General features: G+C 33.5%; 1 protein-coding gene across 1 annotated transcript in view; it reads left to right on the top strand.

The window, feature by feature from the left end:
- The window catches only part of LOC130218156 (carnitine O-palmitoyltransferase 1, liver isoform), a 55,658-nt gene extending 36,244 nt beyond the window's left edge, over positions 1-19,414 (top strand). Inside the window, exons 10-19 of the mRNA XM_056450233.1 lie at positions 293-488; positions 1,603-1,791; positions 2,442-2,547; positions 5,273-5,389; positions 5,995-6,159; positions 8,752-8,880; positions 11,599-11,754; positions 13,080-13,193; positions 13,373-13,465; positions 15,792-19,414. Of these exons, the coding sequence (XP_056306208.1) occupies positions 293-488; positions 1,603-1,791; positions 2,442-2,547; positions 5,273-5,389; positions 5,995-6,159; positions 8,752-8,880; positions 11,599-11,754; positions 13,080-13,193; positions 13,373-13,465; positions 15,792-15,920 (1,394 nt within the window). The 3' untranslated portion in view covers positions 15,921-19,414. The remainder of the gene's footprint in view (positions 1-292; positions 489-1,602; positions 1,792-2,441; positions 2,548-5,272; positions 5,390-5,994; positions 6,160-8,751; positions 8,881-11,598; positions 11,755-13,079; positions 13,194-13,372; positions 13,466-15,791) is intronic.
- The last annotated feature ends 1,834 nt before the right edge of the window (positions 19,415-21,248 follow it).

The following is a 21,248-nucleotide window of genomic DNA, read 5'->3' as shown; positions in this document are numbered from 1 at the left end:
TTATGTTAAGGAAAAGTAGCCAATAAACATGCCAGCGCTTGTCAACATTCATCTTCACTGCTGCATCGATCCTAACTAGAGAGAACTGGACACTTTATAACACTTTATACCTTTATTCATGTGTAAATTCACCAATAGCAATCATATAATGAAAAAAAATTATTAAATCAACCAACCACAATCATCCAATGAATTCCTTAAGCTCCGCCTAACATTCCTTTTCATCTTCACAGTAAGAATGGAAAAAAAACGAATGTGTTTTGTGTTTGTTTGTATTTGTGTGTGTGAGCAGATTCCCTGATGCACTGGCAGGACAGTGAGTATGTGGTTGTCTTCCACCGGGGCCGGTTTTTCCGCCTGTGGTTGTATAACGCAGGTCGCCTGCTTTCCCCCAGAGAGATCGAGCAGCAGATCCAGCGCATTCTCGATGACCCGTCGCCGCCTGCGTCTGGAGAGGCCAAACTCGCAGCTCTGACCGCTGGAGAAAGGTGCTGCTGACTGATGCAGTGAACACACATACGCACACAACAAACATGCATATATACTGTAGGTAATATATGGGTATATAATGCTACATACATAGAATTAGGTGTGGTAAATTACACCACATTACACCACAAATTTCTTTTTCTATATTTTTATTGTTATTGCACACAGTGTTAGTGATTTATTTAAGAAAATCTTAACTGTAATGTAATATGACATTTATCTTAAGCATTGAAATTATTACTGTTTTATTTATTAATACATTCTATACACACACACAAACACACACACACACACTTGAGTAGCAAATACTTAATCTAAACAATTTTTTTTTTGGCCGTTTTATTTATTTATAGTTCTAAATAGTTTTTTATATATTTTTTTTATTTAATTGCTTATTTTATGCTAACAAGTTATATTAAAATAGATGACGAAATTGTAATTAAAATTAATTATTTACTTATGTTTCATTTTATATCAGTTAATGTTGATTTATTGCAAGTGATAAAATTTTAGTCATTTTAATTAATAAAAAAATAATAAATGGGGCAGGACGGTGGCTCAGTGGTTAGCACTGTCTCTCACTTTTGTCACTGACCCTCAGTCAAGAGGGTTGCTGGTTCGAGTCCCGGCTGGTCCAGTTGTCATTTCTGTGTGGAGTTTGCATGTTTTCTCTGTGTTGGTGTGGGTTTCCTCTGGTTTCCCCCACAGTATAAACACATGCGCTATAGGTGAATTGAATAAACTAAACTGTCTGTAGTGTATGTGTGTTTACGGGTTTTTCCCAGTACTGGGTTGCAGCTTGAAGGGCATCCGCTGTGTAAAATGTATGTTGAATTAGTTGCCGGTTCATTCCACTGTGGTGACCTCTGAAATAGAGACCAAGCTGAAGGAGAATGAATGAATGAATAAAATTGTAATGATTTTAAAATGTTTTTTATGATCTTATAACCCTGATTTCAGTATTTAACATGCAATTATATTATCACAAGTCCTTTCATGATATAATAACTAAAAATGATGCACTGTAAATTTAAATGTAAACTATTCCTACATTGTTTTACATTTCTGGTTACTAGTGAGTAACACTCAAATGTTTTGGACTCTGTTTCCCAGAATCCCCTGGGCTCAGGCCAGGAAGGAGTTTTTCGGCTCAGGTGTGAATAAGAGATCTCTGGACTGCATTGAGAAAGCTGCCTTCTTCGTGGCTCTGGATGATGATGAGCAAGGCATGATGGGAGACGATCCTGCCGGAAATCTGGACCGCTACGCCAAATCCCTGCTGCACGGCAAGTGCTACGACAGGTGAGAGACACGTTTGTCCTTCCAAAAAAGTCAATGAGTTAATATGCAAACATTAAATATACAGTGCATACAGTTGAAGTCAAAATTATTCATGCTTTCTTTTTCAAATATTTCCCAAGTGATGTTTAACAGAGCAAGGAATTTTTGACAGTATTTCCAATAATATTTTTTCTTCTGGAGAAAGTCTTATTTGTTTTATTTCGGCTAGAATAAAAGCAGTTTTTAATTTTAATTATTATTTTTTTACTATTATTAATCCTCTTAAGCAATATTTTATTTTTAATTGTCTACAGAACAAACCTGATTTGCCATGGCTTGCCTAATTAACCCAATTAACCTAGTTAAGTCTATGAATGTCACTTTAAGCTGAATACTAGTATCTTGAATAATATATAGTCAAATATTATGTGCTGTCATCGTGGCAAAGATAAAAGAAATCAGTTATTAGAAATGAGCTATTAAAACTATTATATTTAGAAATGTGTTACACAGAAATTGGGGCAAAAATAAAGATACGAGGGGCTAATAATTTAGGAGGGCTTATAATGCCAATAGCCAATAACTACATATTGACTAAGCGGTTTTAATTTCTAGTGACTTTCAGGCATGATATTCTCTGTATTCATAATGGACGTGTGTTTGTGTTTGAGGTGGTTTGATAAGTCCTTCACTGTGGTGTTGTATAAAAACGGGAAGAACGGCCTGAACGCTGAACACTCCTGGGCGGACGCTCCTATCATGGCTCATCTGTGGGAGGTGAGAAAATGTTTAGGCAATGGAGAAATTAATAAATGAAAAATGAGGTGGACTAAATCCTGGACACCCTTGGAAAAAGAGATTACAAATTTTAAGAGGTTTTCCTGGTAAAATCAAGGTTAAAATAAATCACTCTTTGTTTTTTCAGTCTTTTAATGGTAAATGTAAGCTAAAATAATTTTTGTCTTTAAAATAAAATGAATGTTACCTGGACGAGATGCACAAATGAGTGTGTATTTATGTATACATACACACATTCATTCATTCATTAATTCATTCAGCTTAGTCCCTTTATTCATCAGGGGTCACCACAGCGGAATGAACCGCCAACTTATTCAGCATATGTTTTACACAGCAAATGCCATTCGAGCTGCAACCCAGTACTGGGAAACCCATACACACTCATTCACACACACTATGGCCAATTTAATTCACCCAATTCACCTATAGCGAATGTCTTTGGACTGTGGGCGGAAACCGGAGCACCCGGAGGAAACCCACACCAACATGGGGAGAACATGCAAACTCCACACAGAAATTCCAACTGACCCAGCCTAGGCTCGAACCAGCGACTTTCTTACTGTGAGGCCACAGTTATAACCACTGAGCCACCGACACACACATATATATGATGTAAATACAGACTTTTATTTTGGATGCGATTAATTGCAAAAATGATGATTAATTAAAAACTATGATTGTTTTTCTTCTGTAAAGTAAAAGGATGCATTGTTAATGAGAAGCAGGTATTTAAAGCTACAATTATGGCTGGTATTAAAAAATATTTACAAAATAATTTGTCTCCATTAAAATATTGTAATGTTAAATATTTAAATTTCGGCTTTCACTTGCATCTATCAGTGTAAATATTTTTTAAATGCAAATGTAGTATGTTTTATTAATACCTTTTTATTTACATTTTAAAAATTCATTTATTATTTATTTTAGTAATATTCTCAGGGCTCGAAATTAACCTTTTTTTTTTTTTTTTTTTTTGGTAGCACCGGTGATCCTACCTGCTCCTAATCTAGGCGCACCAGACAAAATTTAGTCACACCCATCAAAAATCATGAGCACAGTTCCTACACGTTTTATATTAACAGATTTATTACATTTGAAATCAACACTAATCAAAACTAACAAATAAACAACAATCTGCATGCGCTCACCGGCCCTGCACACACTGCTTGACGTGAATGAGATGATCGGAGTTAACGATAATAACTGTGCTGTTCTTACGGGTGCTGTCTGATATTGCACAGATGATATTGATATATAAATTATTATTTGCATACGGCATCTTAATAGCAGTAACAGTCTTTTCATGAGCTGCAATATTAGTTTCAAGAGTTCCCACTTAGATATGCTTGGCGTTTAAAGCAGGTTTGGCATGCAGTCCGGGGAGAGAACCCTGAGCTCGGAGATATTTGAGCCCAGGGCTCCCGCCCTGTCAATAAGCATATCAGGAGATCTGAGATCAGGTAGGTCTCGAGAGCTCCCTCTTTAGAAAAGGGAGGAAAAGGAGGAGATGGGGTGGAAGGGGGGATTCTTCCAAACGAAGATAGAGCAGTAGGAAGAAAATAATCCATTTATAGTAAACTAGGATCACTCTGATTGGATTATTACTGATTACGGATGAGCGGCCAGTCGTGCTCAATCATATCACGTGCTCCTCTCGAAATTAGTTTATGAAACTTCACTTAATCTCAGTGAATGGATGCTCTTTAGCGATTGTGAACACGGTGTCAGTTGCACGACTGACAGCATCGTGACGATTAAATGAAGGATTAAATAGAGCATCTCGTGCTTAAAATGTGTAGATTCAGTGGCAAACACGGTTACCTGAAAACTCCATCCCACCGGCTTTACGGTGAATGCTTTAGTCATTTTCGTAGCGGACTTTAACCACTGGAAGTCTTTTATCCACTCTTCGAAAAGTTTAAATGCTAGATTGACATTCATTACATGATCACTGATCAGATGTGCCATTATTTGTAACTTTAGGTGGTTTCTAAAACTAAATCTGTCAGTGTTGTGTTGATTCTCTCGTATCCAGACCTTTACATTTTCGCGTCTGTAGATTTCTATCATCGGAACCGAGTGATTGACAGCTGATATTAACCAATCCATTCATGTTCTGTTCCTGCGAAGTGGGCCAATAAGAAGAGCTTGAAGGCGGGACAAGCATTGTGGGCTTTGTTTACTGCAACAAGATGACATGTCAACTGTTTTAAACCATTCCTGAGCGCTGCATGCAAAAATGCATAATGCTTGAGTGTCTTCTAAATCTGCACATGTGGTCAACATTTTGCTATGAAAACCGGTCGCATGGCAACAATTTTATGCACTTGCACAGATGCTCCCAAATATATTTTGAGGTCGCATAGATAAAAATTTCGGGTGCGTATGCTACAAAAATAGTCGCAATTTTGAGCCCTGATTTTTATACGTTTGCTTTTGTCATTTAATTTTTTATTTAGCTCTGTTTCAGTTTTAGTAAGTTAAGTGCTTTCTCATGTTTATTTCTCAACCTTTTTTTATGAAATATATTTACATCTCATTTTGTTTCAGAATTTCTCTATTTTTTAATAGCAATAGCAACACTGGCAGCACTATTTAAACTAATAATATATACATTTTGATTAATATAGTGACACATCTTTGGCTGAACTGTATAACCTTCATAATGTGTTGTAATCCAGTTGTCCATCTGTTTCTCTGTCAGTATGTGATGACCACCGACTGTTTCCAGCTGGGTTATAATGAAGAGGGTCACTGTAAAGGAGACGTGGCCCCGACTCTGCCTCCTCCATCCAGACTGACCTGGGACATCCCCGCACAGGCAAGCATGCACACACGCACATACAAATATTGCACGTTCACACACACATACACTCACACATACACACATACACTCATACGCACACATTCTCAGCTCGAATTAATAGTTTTTCATGCATTTATTGTCTTTAAAATTATTACTGATATTTTAAAATAATTGCTGAATAATTTGTCTGCCTAAAATATTGTAATGTTGCATATTTATGTATTGATAATACCTTTTCATTTACGTTAAACAAACTGTGCATTTATCTATATTAGTAATATATTAATATTATAGTAATATATATTTTTTAATATTTAGTAATATTGTTATACTTTTTCTATTTAGCTCTATATTCACACATATACACACAACCACACATGTTTTGAATGCCATAAGATGCCATAAGGTAATTATTTAAGCACTTTGAATTACGAGGACACAAGACATGTCCTCATAAACCACCTCTGTGTTGTAATACCTAGTTTATACCCATGTCATTATACAAATTTACAGTATGTCCTTGTAAACAAGCCAAACCTGTATACACACACACACACACACGCATCTCCTCTTCTTCTGTTTACAGTCACTCTGAATAATTGATGTGTTTGTGTGTTTAGTGTCAGGAGCGTGTGGAGCGCTCTCTCGCTGTGGCTCAGGCTCTGGCCGATGATCTTGACTTTCACGTGTTTCCCATTCAAGAGTTCGGCAAAGGCGCCATCAAGAAGTGTAAGATCAGCCCGGACGCCTTCATTCAGATCGCTCTCCAGCTGGCGTATTACAGGGTGAGGCGGGTCTGCTTGATGATCTGTGTGTGGTCAAGATCTGCATGTTTGCAGCACAGAGCATCTCGAGAGTGATTACAGGGTGTCTTAAATTAGTTGATAAATCAATGTAGACAGATTTATGGCCCTCAAAGTATTAAAAAAGTCTAAAATGCTGTTTAACATGGTATTAAATTTAGTAGATTTTTGATTATATAATGTCTAGTTGTATGCTTAAGTTTGCCTGATATTAATTTGGATGCTGGCGTTTATGAAATCCATAAAGTTCTGCTAGATTTGACATTATGTAGCTTTGTTTACTCTTACTGTTATTCCTACTATTTTATTTATTATTTGAATAATGTTTTAGTTTAGGATTAGTTTCTTGCAATTAGAATTTAGTAAATATACTGCAAGTCAAAATGTGATGTCTTAATGTATAGAAAGAGTCTTAAAAAAAGGTCTTAAAAGGTGTTGAATTTCACTCTGATTCTTGTATATACCATGTGAGAGTCAGGTTTCATTGAGAGAAGATGATCCACTGAGGCTTTACAGACAACGTGACTTGATAGCTTGCTTTTATTTTGGCAATATCATATGTTGTGAAGCTAATGGTTAACACAGAGACTGGTTACTGAATTGAACGCATGTCATGATGACGTTGGTTGGATATATTCTATCTATCTATCTATCTATCTATCTATCTATCTATCTATCTATCTATCTATCTATCTATCTGTCTATCTGTCTGTCTGTCTGTCTGTCTGTCTGTCTGTCTGTCTGTCTGTCTGTCTGTCTGTCTGTCTGTCTGTCTGTCTGTCTGTCTGGGCTGTCTGTCTGTCTATCTGGTCTGTCTGGTCTATCTGTCCGTCTATCTGGTCTGTCTGGTCTATCTGTCCGTCTATCTGGTCTGTCTGGTCTATCTGTCCGTCTATCTGGTCTGTCTGGTCTATCTGTCCGTCTATCTGGTCTGTCTGGTCTATCTGTCCGTCTATCTGGTCTGTCTGGTCTATCTGTCCGTCTATCTGTCCGTCTATCTGGTCTGTCTGGTCTATCTGTCCGTCTATCTGGTCTGTCTGGTCTATCTGTCCGTCTATCTGGTCCGTCTGGTCTATCTGTCCGTCTATCTGTCTGTTTGTCTGTCTGGTCTATCTGTCTGTCTATCTGGTCCGTCTGGTCTATCTGTCCGTCTATCTATCTGGTCCGTCTGGTCTATCTGTCTGTCTATCTGGTCCGTCTGGTCTATCTGTCTGTCTATCTGGTCCGTCTGGTCTATCTGTCTGTCTATCTGTCTGTTTGTCTGTCTGGTCTATCTGTCTGTCAATCTGGTCCGTCTGGTCTATCTGTCTGCCTATCTGTCTGTTTGTCTGTCTGTCTGTCTATCTATCTGATCCGTCTGGTCTATCTGTCTGTCTGTCTGTCTGTCTGTCTATATAGATGTATAGCTTCTGTAAAATGTTGATAAATAATAAAAACAATAATTTCTCAAAAAAAAGGAAGAAAATAGGAGAAAAAGGAAAACTACATTACTATTCAAATATAAACAGTATTTTTGTTCGATATTTTTATTTTGCCTTTTCTAAAGATAACGATACAAAACATCTAAACTAAGCAACAAGTAAACTAAAGTAAAACACACACACAGTATATAAAAATCAATTACTAATAAATAAATAAGGGGGGGGGGGGGTACAGTATAAACCAATGGGGAAAAACTATTTCATCAAATCGATTCATGTGGTACTGTTTTAATATAATTCATAAATGGATTCCAAGTCTTTTTAAATAATTCACACTTTTCTCTCTCTCTGTTCAATCTTTAAAGGCCAAATGGTCAATGAGGGCTTTTGTCTAAATTATGTTTAGGTTTAGGTTTGCCCTATCTAGGCTGAATAATGTGCAGGTTAGTGTATGCTCCATTAAGCTATTTTTGTTTCTGTCAGCTTTTCATTTAATTAAAGAATTAAATGAGCTCTGCTTTGCTTCGGGCTGCCGATAAACCTGTCAGGCTTTATTCTGAGATGACAATCTATTGGATGTACAGTTGAAAACAGAATTATTCGCCCTCCTGTGAAACGTTTTTTTTTCTTCTTTTTTAAAAATATTTCCCAAAGGAAACTGAGTTTTGCGCAGTATGTCTGATAATATGTTTTCTTCTGGAGAAAGTCTTATTTGTTTCATTTCGGCTAAAATAAAAGCAGTTTAAATTTTTTTTTAAAGACAATATTAATAGCCCCCTTAGGTTTTTTATCTACAGAACAAACCGCCATTATACAATGACTTGACTAATTACTCTAAATTTACCCTAATTAACCTAGTTAAACCATTAAATGTCACTTTAAGCTGAATACTAGTATGTTAAAAAATATCTAGTCAAATATTATTTACTGTCATCATGACAAAGATAAAATAAATCAGTTATTAGAAATGAGTTATTAAAACTATTATGTTTAGAAATGTGTTGAAAAAAATCTTCTCTCCATTAAACAGAAATCAGGGGAAAAAATATACAGGATGGCTAATAATTCTGACTTCAACTGTACTTAATTCCTTACTCATGCTATATTATGTAGTGTAAATATTCATCAGTTTTGATTTCCCCCTCATTTCCAGAATCGAGGCACGTTCAGTCTGACGTATGAGGCGTCGATGACCCGTTTGTTCCGCGAAGGCCGCACGGAGACGGTTCGCTCCTGCACCAGCGAGAGCTGTGCTTTCGTCAGAGCGCTGGAGGGTGGAGAGGTGAAAACACAGAGGAGTCCAGACGGGTTTCTGGAGGCGCAGTGTCCTGACACAGCACACCTCAACCAGCCGATCTGGCTCTGCAGGCTGCGTTTACACCAGAAAACCTTCATTCATGCTGGCGTTTCCACTGCACTTCAGAAAAGATCCACATGACACAACTGAATATGCATGTCAGAAGTTAAAACTGTAACTGTAAAAGGATAGTGCAACATTGTAGACTGTAAATAAAAAGCAAATTACTATAAACTAGGGCCAGGCCGATAAACGATATTATATTGAACCTTGATAAAATGTATGTCAATAACAATGATAAGATCTGGATTTTTTTTTCTCAATAGTGATCTAAAAGCCAATCACACAGCAGAAATATGCAACAATGGGAATCTAAACATGTGTTGATATAAATAGATGTACCGAATTTTTGGCCATCGAAAATGTATCGGCCGAAAATATGTTATGCCATTTAATGGACCCTCTAATTTTTGTGGCTTTAGTCATTCTTGGGGTACACTTTTAAATCTGGAAGCATTAACAACTTATATTGAAATATACATCGTTATCGTTCAATATGGAAAATAATAATCGAGATTGCATTTTTGCCATATCGCCCAGCGCTTCAATAAGCTACTGGTGTTAAATTTTAATAGGAGAAAGTGACATTTAAGTTGGCAGCTATGCTTGTGAAACTCAATATAAACAGTTAAAAAGCCTTGCAATGATTAATAATAATAATGATAGTAATGAATCAAAACAATAATATCTAGAAATGAAGGAAAAAAATAAGAAAAAGTGCGGAAAAAAAATCACATAACAATTAATAAAGTATTTAAAGGCCAAATATAGTCAATGTGTGCTTTTGCCCAACAAATGTTTAATGATTTAGTTAAATTGTGCTAAATATTTATAAAAAGGTTATGAATATAAAACTGATATATATGAAAAAATATTAGTCATATTTTATTTTATGTTTATTGTGAACACTCAGCTGAGCACAATCATACAACATTTCAACATACATTTGAATCTCAATATGTGACTTTAAGTGATATACAATTTACGTACATTATTGTTGAGTGTACTAACTATACATAATACTCAAATTTTGTTAAATTATAAAAAGAAAAATTGCATCAAAGGAAAAAATAATAAAAATTAAAGCTCTATTTACATCCAGGGTGAGAATGCATGTCATAATATCAGAATAATCTCAAATGACCATCTTCATTATACACATGGGAATAACACACAATACAATATGAATATATATGGAAATGCAATGATTAATAATAATGATAGTCATAAATAAAAAATAATATATATCCGGAAAAGAAACAAGAAAATAAGAGAAAGGGGAACAAAATTCACATAAAAATTGATATCTATCTATCTATCTGTCTGTCTGTCTGTCTGTCTGTCTGTCTGTCTGTCTGTCTGTCTGTCTGTCTGTCTGTCTATCTATCTATCTGTCTGTCTATCTGTCTGTCTGTCTGTCTGTCTGTCTGTCTGTCTGTCTATCTATCTATCTATCTATCTGTCTATCTGTCTGTCTATCTGTCTGTCTGTCTGTCTGTCTGTCTGTCTGTCTGTCTGTCTATCTATCTATCTATCTATCTATCTATCTATCTATCTATATATCTATCTATATCTATCTATCTATCTATCTATCTATATATATATATATATATATATATATATATATATATATATATATATATATATATATATATATATATAAACTGTTTAAAGGCCAAATAAAATTAATGTGTGCTTTTACCTGACAAATGTTTAACAGTTACGCTGTAGTATACATCTATAAAACAATATACACACATAACAATTGTATTTGTAAAAACATATTTGAAAAAAGTAAGATTTAAATGTCAAGAAAAATTATAAATGTAATATAATAATATTTTGACTAATATTGTCATAAAAATAAAATCATAAAATGTGAGTTTCTTCAAAACAGAAAAAAAAATCGAATACAATGTTCATGATAAGTAATGTGACGTTAACTAATATCATCTAGTACCCACATTTTAGGATCAGGATCAATACCATTCTTTGATATTTTTAGAGATTGTTGAAATAACTTTCAAAATGTCTCCAAAGCTGGATGTCAGCTGAGTATATGAAGAAAAAATGTATGCGTTTTAATAGGAAAACGCACTGGTCTAAACGCAGCCTCTAGAAACTTCTAGTAAAGTGTGCTGATGCTGACTGGAGCTGAAATGAGCAGGACGCTGGCCTTCAGGAGCAGGATCGGAAACTCCTAATATATTCAGACATATTTCAGAAGAGCATGTCTAGCACACACACAAGTTGTTTTTTGTGATTTATGAGGACTTCCATTGGTATAATGTATTTTATACTGGAAAAACCACTTAGTATATGATCCTACTCCTATACTCAATCCTCTTAGCTCACCTGTGACAATTTTTGAACGTGAAAAGACCAGGTTAAGTATGATTTTAAACCTTAAATTACATAAATCACCTCAACATTATAATATCTAGATCATACCTATATCATTATACAAATGTGTCCTCATAAACCACATTAACAAGTACACACATACACATGCATGAGTTTAAAGTATGTTAACCAAAAGTTGCAGAGACCTTTATTTCAGTATGTTAATGTGCTTCCTGCTATACAGAATATAAATGTAATTTGTAATTTTCGATTTCACATCGATCATCTCTGTGTGTCTAGAGTAAGGAGGTTTGTCGGCGTCTCTTCCGGACAGCATCAGAGAAACACCAGCAGCTCTACAGGATGGCCATGACCGGAGGAGGGATAGACAGACACCTTTTCTGCCTCTACATCGTCTCCAAATACCTGGGAGAAGAGTCGCCCTTCCTCAAAGAGGTGTGGGAACGGCTCTTGCTCAACATGGAAACTGCAGCTAAAGCTGATTCAACTGGAAGATGGTTGACAAAACCTGTTAGAAATGTGCAGCTCACGTTTAAGACTAAATCATTCACATTTAATTTTTTGTATTTGTATTTATGATAGTTATTTTTAATGTAGTAAACAGAATTAGTCTAAGTGGAATAATGCTTTAAAGTTAAATACTTGTTTAATATTTTAATCTAATCTTTTTCATTCTAAAGATAAAATTACTTTTCGATTATTTGGTGTAATGACATTTATTAGAAATCTAATAATTTAATTATTTTATAATCGTATTTAATAATCATTTTAATAATCTTCATTTATAATCACTTATAATTAATAATTTTTTAAAAATAATTTAAGAATAATAATTTAATAATTTACTAAATTAATTTTATAGTAAAAAATATTATTACTTAAAATTAAAGAAAAACAATAAAGGAATGTTGTCGATAAATCATGGTAATATTTTAATTTTTATATAATACATGTTTTTTTTCTGTAAAAGCTTCAAAATATTTCTATATACAGTTGAAGTCAGAATTATTAGCCCCATTATTAGCTGTTTAACGTAAAGAATATTTCTTCAACACATTTCTAAACACAATAGTTTTAATAACTCATTTCTAATAACTAATTTATTTTATCTTTGCCATGATGACAGTAAATAATATTTGACTAGGTATTTTTCAAGACACTTCTATACAGCTTAAAGTGACATTTAAAGGCTTAACTAGGTTAATCAGGTTAACTAGGCAGGTTAGGGTAATCAGGCAAGTTATTGTATAATGATGGTTTGTTCTGTAGACTATCGAGAGAAAAAAAAAATTGCTTAAAGGGGCTAATAATTTTGACCTTAAAATGTTTTAATAAAAATTAAAAACTGCTTTTAATCCAGCCGAAATAAAACAAATAAGACTTTCTCTAGAAGAAAAAATATTATCAGACATACTATGAAAATTTCCTTGCTCTGTTAAACATCATTTGGGAAATATTTAAAAAAGAAAGAAAAAAATTCTATAATTCTATATAAAAAAATTGTCAAAATAAAATTTCCAAAAAAAAAATTCATAAAAATACATTGGTATAAAAAGTAAAATGTAATAATCTTTTTTTTTTCAATTATTATTACAATATAGACATCCTTTGTCAGTTTTTATCATGTGACTGTATACATTTATTTATAATATATGTATTTAAAATGTACAATACTTTTGTTGGATTTGTGATTTATTATTTAAAGATTATTTTTATGATGTAATATACATTTGTTTTTATGTTATGTGTGCTTTCTACAGGTGCTTTCAGAGACGTGGCGTCTGTCCACCAGTCAGACACCTCTGCAGCAGGTGGAGCTGTTTGACTTTGTGAATCACCCAGACTACACCACCTGTGGAGGTGGATTTGGCCCGGTCAGAACTATTCATACATATTCACAATTCAAGTTTATTTTCATAGCGCTTTCACAATAATCATTGTTTCAAAAGCAGCTTTACTAAAGGTGCACATTATTGCATATATAAATCATAACTTCGAATTTTTACATTTCTGTGTGCATGTTAATCTATTTTCAACTTAACGCTCTTCACAGGTTGCAGATGATGGGTACGGCGTGTCCTACATCATCATCGGAGAAAACATGATCAACTTTCATATTTCCTGCAAACACTCCTGCCCGCAGACTGTAAGTAGATTAATATATATGAATTACACAAACAAAATCCCATACGGGGATATTTTTACATTTAGAATGTCTAATAGGCTTCATCAAGAGGTCAATACTTTTAGACTCTAATTACACTACCTGACAAAAGTCTTGTCGTCGATCCCAGTTATAATAGCAACAAATAATAACTTGACTTGTAGTTGATCATTTGGAAAAGTGGCAGAAGGTCGATTCTTCTGTAAATCATCTGTTGAGCATCCCAATCATCACAAATACTGCAGAAGACCTACTGGAACCCACATGGACCCAAGATTCTCAGAGAAATCAGTCAAGTTTGGTGAAGGAAAAATCATGGTTTGGGGTTACATTCAGTATTGGGGCGTGTGAGAGATCTGCAGAGAGGATGGCAACATCAACAGCCTGAGGTATCAAGACATTTGTGCTGCCCATTACATTACAAACCACAGGAGAGGGCAAATTCTCCAGCAGGATAGCGCTCCTTCTCATACTTCAGCCTCCACATCAAAGTTCCTGAAAGCTGAGAAGGTCAAGGTGCTCCAGGATTGGCCAGCCCAGTCACCAGACATGAACAATATTGAGCATGTCTGGGGTAAGATGAAGGAGGAGACATTGAAGATGAATCCAAAGACTCTTGATGAACTCTGGGAGTCCTGCAAGAACGCTTTCTTTGCCATTCCAGATGACTTTATTAATGAGTGATTTGAGTCATTGCAGAGATGTATGGATGCAGTCCTCCAAGCTCATGATGGAGTCAGACACAATATTCATTCTGTTTCCACTGCAGCATGACTTTATATTCTATACTGGACATTATTTCTGTTCAGTGACAAGACTTTTGTCTAAGCAAAGTCAGACCTTACTGTCCTAATTAAATAAATAAAAATCAAGGCATGATCATATTTTATTTTGGTCAAATAAGCGTAATCTAGAGGCCTTTGCCTTTTATATAAGCCACTTCTGATACCAATCGATCAACTAGAAGTCAAGTTATTACTTGTTGTTCCTAAAACTTGACCAGACTTTTGTCAGGTAGTGTATGTGCTTTTGTTTGTTTTCTTTTTTGCAAAAGGAGTGACGGGTATAAATCAGATGTGTTGTCATGATATGATATCATATCAATACTTTTAGCCAATGATGCAATATTTGACCATACAAAACAATTCTGGGACACAATTTTGATTCAGTTTGGTTTTCCGATTAATCAAAATTTAATTCCAGTTCAGTGAGGTTCATCGTCATCAAAGCAGATTGATGGTTTGCCCCTTCATTGTTCATCATAGTGCACAAGAAGGAGCAGTAACCACTTCAATTCGGGCGTCATGTCTCTATGTACAGTACATTATAAATAAAGCTGCAGGACGCACATTTGTTATCCTCTGCAAGTCATCTGTCCTTATGTCTTCATTTATTCAGTGCTACAGCCTAGCACCTGACATTTAATACCTTAAAGTTTTGTAAGTTTAGATGATATTACAAATTTATAAAAAATAAACATAAATAAATAAATAAAAAAAAGAAAAAAGATATATATATATATAAACAGTTAGAATTATTGACAGAGTAGTAATTTATTTATCACATTGAAATAAAGAGAACTAAATTACAGTTCTGGAGTCACAAGAAAGCTAACTGAGTTAGTGGTGCCCTCTAGCGGTGGTGTGTGGATCTGTCCCGACATTGAGAGAAAATACAAAGTATAAACCTATATGATTTCAGTATTACTTTGGTCACTAATAAACTGCTAAGCATTTAAACTGATAAAACAAAAAATGTAACATAAATTGTGTGGCCAATATCAAATATTTATATCTAGATATCATCTATTATTATTTTTAGAATATTTTTTTTAGTAAGGTGGCTCAGTGGTTATTATTTCTATTACGGTGGCTCAGTGGTTGGCACTGTCTTTTCACAGCAAGAAGATTGCTGGTTTGAGTCTCGGGTTGGCAAGTTGGCATATCTGTGTGAAGCTTGCATGTTCTCCCCGTGTTGGCGTGGGTTTCCTCTGGGTGCTCCGGTTTCACTCAGTCCAAACATGTGCGCTATAGGTGAATTGAATAAACTAAAATGGCCATAGTGTATGTGTGTGTAAATGAGGGTGTATGGGTGTTTCCCAGTACTGGGTTGCAGCTGTAAGGGCATCATCTGCGTAAAACATGCTGGAATAGTTGACGGTTCATTCTGCTGTGGTGACCTCTGATAAATACGGGACTGAGCCGAATGAATCATTATTAGTATTATTTTAAAAACATGCAAACACAAATATACATATGCTAATGAGCAACACAAGATAAGCTTATTTATATCCACTCTTTTTTTTCAGGGTGCTCACAAGTTTGGCGCTTACATCAAGAAGGCTCTGGTGGATCTTCTGGAGCTGATGTCTCCAGACAAGCAGGAGGCGTCCAAAACTGAGCAGAACCACTCCAAAAACAGCAAAAAGCAGCTGTAGAGGTAGAGCAGGTCGCCCATGACCGTCTCAAGAAGAAGACATGAGGGCGTGTAGACATATAGGAAGAAGCGTGAGTGAATGAGTGCGCGTTTGTTTGCCTGAATGCATTCGTTCATTCATTCCATGCTTGTAAAAATCGATGCCATGAAGCCATGAATTATGTAGACAATGGTGGAAGCTGCTTCGTCTAAAGCTGTGTTTAGTAGAAACGTATAAAAAGAGGATTAAAAGCGAGAGCTAGTTTGATAGTGTGGGGACCAGTTACGTTCAGTTAGATTATATACATTTGGTCCTTACTTATAAATGTAATGAAGAATCAAATTTATTAGAGCACATTAACTCCAGGGTGATGGGAGTTAATGGTTAACCGTCTAACCACTTGAGTTAAGAGGATAGTTCACCTGAAAATGAAATTTACTAACTGTTTACTAACTTTGAGTGCTTTCAGGGCTTCTGTTGAACACACACAAACAAGAAAGATATTTATAAGAATGTCGCAGAATTGGAAGCCATTGACTTTCATAGTAAGAAAAACATTTACTATGGAAGTCAATGGCTTCAGCATTCTTTAAAGTATCTTCTTTTGTGTTCAACAGAAGAAAGAAAGAGATGAGTAAATAGTGAATAATTGTTCATTTTTGGGTGAAGTATTTCTGTTATATTTAATCGTTTTATAGGTTGAGTTAAAAGGGATAGTTCACCCCAAAAAAATGGAAATGGAGTCATTTTTACTTTTTAGTGTTGATCTAATAATGTCTTTTTTGGAGCACAAATGTTATAATTTAATACTTAATTATCACTGAATTGTTACTTAAGGAGTTTAATACTATAAATGTTCTGGAGGTGTGTGGTCGGTGTAAAACACATAGCTTAAATGCTTTATTAAACAAAAATCCTGACTTTGATTTAAAAAAAAAAAAAAAGATTCTTGTAATGGGGGTTGTTCATACAGAAATGAAAATTATTCACTCATTCTTCACTTGTTCCAAACCAATCTGAGTTGTTTTGTTCTGTTAAACACTAAAGAAGATATTTTGAAGAATGTTGTTAGCTGTTGACTTCCAAAGTATTGTTTTCCTATTCACTATTAAAAAACTATTGTTGCCTTAATTTTTTTGTTGAGTAAATAGTTTCTTACATTAATCAAACTGACTGAAAATGTTAAGTTAAACTTTGTATAACATAAACGATTTAGATGAAACCTGATTAACCTTTAAAAAAAATTAAAGCAACAAAAATGTTTGTTGTCTTGACTTTTTGTCATTACTTTTTTTTTACAATATGGAAGTCGATTTTTTTTTTACAGTGTGGAATAGTTACAGGTTTCAACATTTTTCAAACTATCTTCTTTTGTGTTGAACAGAACAAAACTTTTATGTTTTCATTTTTGGAGACCTCCCTTGAATGCCATAGTTCCAGTTTAAAGGTGTGAGAAGTTAAAATAAATAGACATAAAATACACTTTGCTGAGATAAATCTGTCTGTTATGCTTGTCGCAATTCCAAGTTAACATTCCAGAGACATTCAGATGTACACAGACACTTTTATAATGTTTTATTGTTCTTCTTTTGTTTTGTTTTTAATAATGCACTTGTGTTTTGTTCTCTGGGTCAGAGTGAACTACAGCGCTTATAAAGTCTTGTAAATATCCAGTCGTGCACAGAGATCAACAGTCAAAGTCAGGATTTTTATTAAATAATGAGATTAAATTAGATTTCTATTTGTTTTACACCAGTTCTTCATATATTTCCAAAAAACATGGAATATATGCCTCATGTTGTATTATATCAATTCTGTGAAACCAGTTTAATACTCTTTGCTATTTACCACTTTAATATGAGCAAACATTAGTAAAATATTCTGCATTAAAACACCAGGGTGAATAAATAATCTTGGTTTTCATTTTTGGCTGAATTATCTCTTTTAAAGGGATTGTTCACCCAGAAATGAACATTTATTCACTATTTACTCGCCTTTAAGTGGTTGTAAACCTTTATTGTTATTATTTTTGTTCTATTGAACACAAAAAGAAGATATTTTGAAGAATGTTATAAACCGGTAACCACTGACTTTATATAATAGGAAAAACAAATACAATGGAAGTCAATGGTTATGGTTTCCAACATGTTTCAAAATATCTTTTGTGTTCAACATGAGAAAGACACTCAAACTGGTGAAGATATGTAAAATGTTATAAATTGTTAACCATTGACTTGTATAATAGGAAAAACAAATACAATGGAAGTCAGTGGTTACAGGTTTCCAACATTTTTCAAAATATCTTCTTTTGTGTTCAACAGAAGAAAGAGAAACTCAAACTGTGAAAACATTTTTTTTATAATATTAACTGGTAACCATTGACTTCTATTGTATTTGTTTTATCTACTGTGTAAGTCAATGGTTATAGGTTTCCAACATTTTTCAAAATATCTTCTTTTGTGTACAACAAAAGAAACCCAAACTGGTGAAGATATTTTCAGAAAATTTCCATTGACTTGCATAATAGGAAAAACAAATACAATGGGAGTCAATGGTTACAGTTTCCAACATGTTTCAAAATATCTTTTGTGTTCAATATGAGAAAGACACTCAAACTGGTGAAGATATTTTGAAAAATGTTATAAACTGTTAACAATTGACTTGTATAATAGGAAAAACAAATTCAATGGATGTCAGTGGTTACAGGTTTCCAACATTTTTCAAAATATTTTCTTTTGTGTTCAACAGAAAAAAAGAGAAACTCAAATTGTGAAAACATTTTTTTTTAAATTATTAACCGGTAACTATTGACTTACATTGTATGAAAAACAAATACAATGGAAGTCAATGGTTACAGGTTTCCAACATTTTTCAAAATATCTTCTTTTGTGTACAACAAAAGAAACCCAAACTGGTGAAGATATTTTGAAAAATGTTATAAACTGACAACCATTGACTTACATAATAGGAAAACAAATACAATGGAAGTCAATGGTTACAGCTTTCCAACATTTTTCAAAATATCTTCTTTTGTGTTCAACAGAACTTTATAAGTAAGTAAATGATGACAGAATCTTTTTTTTTTTTTTTTTGGTGAACTGTCCCTTTAAATAGCTTCATTCCAAGTATGTTTGTGTGAGATGACAGAAAAGCATCACCTCTGTACCCTCTGATGAAGGCACTTTTACAACACAACAAATCACGTCTGAATACAAAACCACAAGCTCCCTGTGTGACTCTGAAGAACAGAATCATGGACTAAAATCCAGAATCATTTACTTGAATCCCGGAGCAGGAATAGAGCTCGTAGTTTTAGTGACTAATGACTCAGAATATTACATGTGACTGCAGTTTTATCATGATTGGTGTCAAGCTCACTATTAGTTTTAACTGTTAATTTAAATTGTTTTTGTTTACACTAGGTCCAGTTAATATAGGAATTATTAACTATTTACGATGTATTTAGCAAGCTTGAGAATGTCTAATAGGTCCAAATAAAAATGCAATCCCCAAGAGGTCATTTATTCCACGTTATTGATGATGTCTCAGGTGTTTTGAATGCACACTTTAATTTAAAACAGGCCAGTTGTTTGCGTATCATGCCTAAAGAAATCAACATCGTTTAGTCTTTTTTTTTTTTTAAATCATGGTATTATGTGATATGGAAATCATAAAGATGTGTTAAAGAAAGCGTTCACCCCAAAATGCCCGCTGTTTCAGCTAAAAAAAATCTACTTTTTTATTATTTAAAGGAATAGTTTCAGGTTCAGTAAAAATGACCAGCAGATTTTCACTTTGGGTGCCCTGTCCCTTTAAATGTGCTCTTTGTTATTATGCATTTAATAATTCCAAGCCCTAAAGAAACATTACGTTGTGATTTTAAATAGTGTATGGGGAATATTTAATTAAATTTAAATCTAATTATATTATTAAATACAATTTTATTTAATTTAATTTATTATTCCCCACACACTACTTTGTCACAATGTTAATTAAGATTGATTTTAATTAAATCAAATCAAATCAAATAATATAATTAAGAAACTCAAATTGGTGAATATAGTTTGATATATGTTATGAACTGGTCATCATTGACTAATAGGAAAAACAAATACAATGGAAGTCGATGGTTACAGGTATAAAAAATTAATTAAGTTTCAATTTAATTAAATCAAATAATAAAATAAATAAATTCAAATGTCAATTAAATTCAATTAAATAAATTAAATAATTTAATTCAATCAAATTAAATAATTAAAGTAAATTTAAAAATGTATTAATTGAAATAAATCAAATGAAAAGCTAAAAGTTTATAGCTATAACTCTCGATTGATCACAATTGTTGAATTAAAGTTGAATCAAATAATTCAAATTAAATTAAACTAAATTAAATCAAATTAATATAAATTAAATCTAAATAATTAAAATAAGTTGGAAAAAAATAAACAAATTAATTTATTAAATTCAATCAAATGAAAAGCTAAAAGTATTCAGCTAAAGCTCCCGATTGATCACAACTGTTGAATTAAATCAATTAATTCAAATTAAATTAAATAACTAAATTAAATTAAATATTTATTAATTAAATTTAAATTAAATTATTAAATTTCAAATAAATTAAATCAAAATAATAAAAAATAAATTGGAAAAAAATAAACAAATTAATGAATTAAACTCAATCAAATGAAAAGCTAAAAGTGTTCAGCTAAAACTCTCCATTGATCACAGCTGTTGCATAAAACACCCCAAAACTTTACATTGCATTTTCATTTCTGCAGAAGGCATGAAGACGGTGACTGGTTTCACATATTAAAGAATGGAAAGATGCTCTTTAAAATCCTACATGTATAATCAGTATATTTCAACAGGACTTTATTATTCTGTTGCCCTTCACATCTCTTGGCCGGACTGAGAGCAAGAGCTTGTAAACTTCATTATTATTTTAATTCAGTTTTTCTTCAATCTGTTGGCAGCTGTACTCTTATCTGTGTTACACCCTCATATATTCGGCAGTTTTTACAACATAAAGTTGCCTTTTAAGTGCACTTGGTCTTGTTGCACAATATATATATGGTCATTGTGAAAATATTGATATACACACACACACACACACATATATACATATATGATATTCAAAAAGGTGTGTTATTCTCTCTAACACTGCGTTTCTGACTTGAGTTTCAACCTTAATGAAGATTTGTGTTGTTGTTGTTGATGATGTTGTTGTTATGATATTATTGTCACTCTTCTATAATAATAATAATTAACTTGAACTGAAGACAGTAGCAATGCGAGAGACAGTGTTTTACCTCATCTGTCTGATGAATGTTCAGCCGTCGATCTCTCTCT

The sequence above is a fragment of the Danio aesculapii genome, chromosome 24 (genome assembly GCF_903798145.1).
Source record: "Danio aesculapii chromosome 24, fDanAes4.1, whole genome shotgun sequence".
Lineage (NCBI taxonomy): Eukaryota > Metazoa > Chordata > Actinopteri > Cypriniformes > Danionidae > Danio > Danio aesculapii.
The sequence above is the reverse complement of the archived record's forward strand: the minus strand, read 5'-3'. Positions and strand labels throughout refer to the sequence as shown.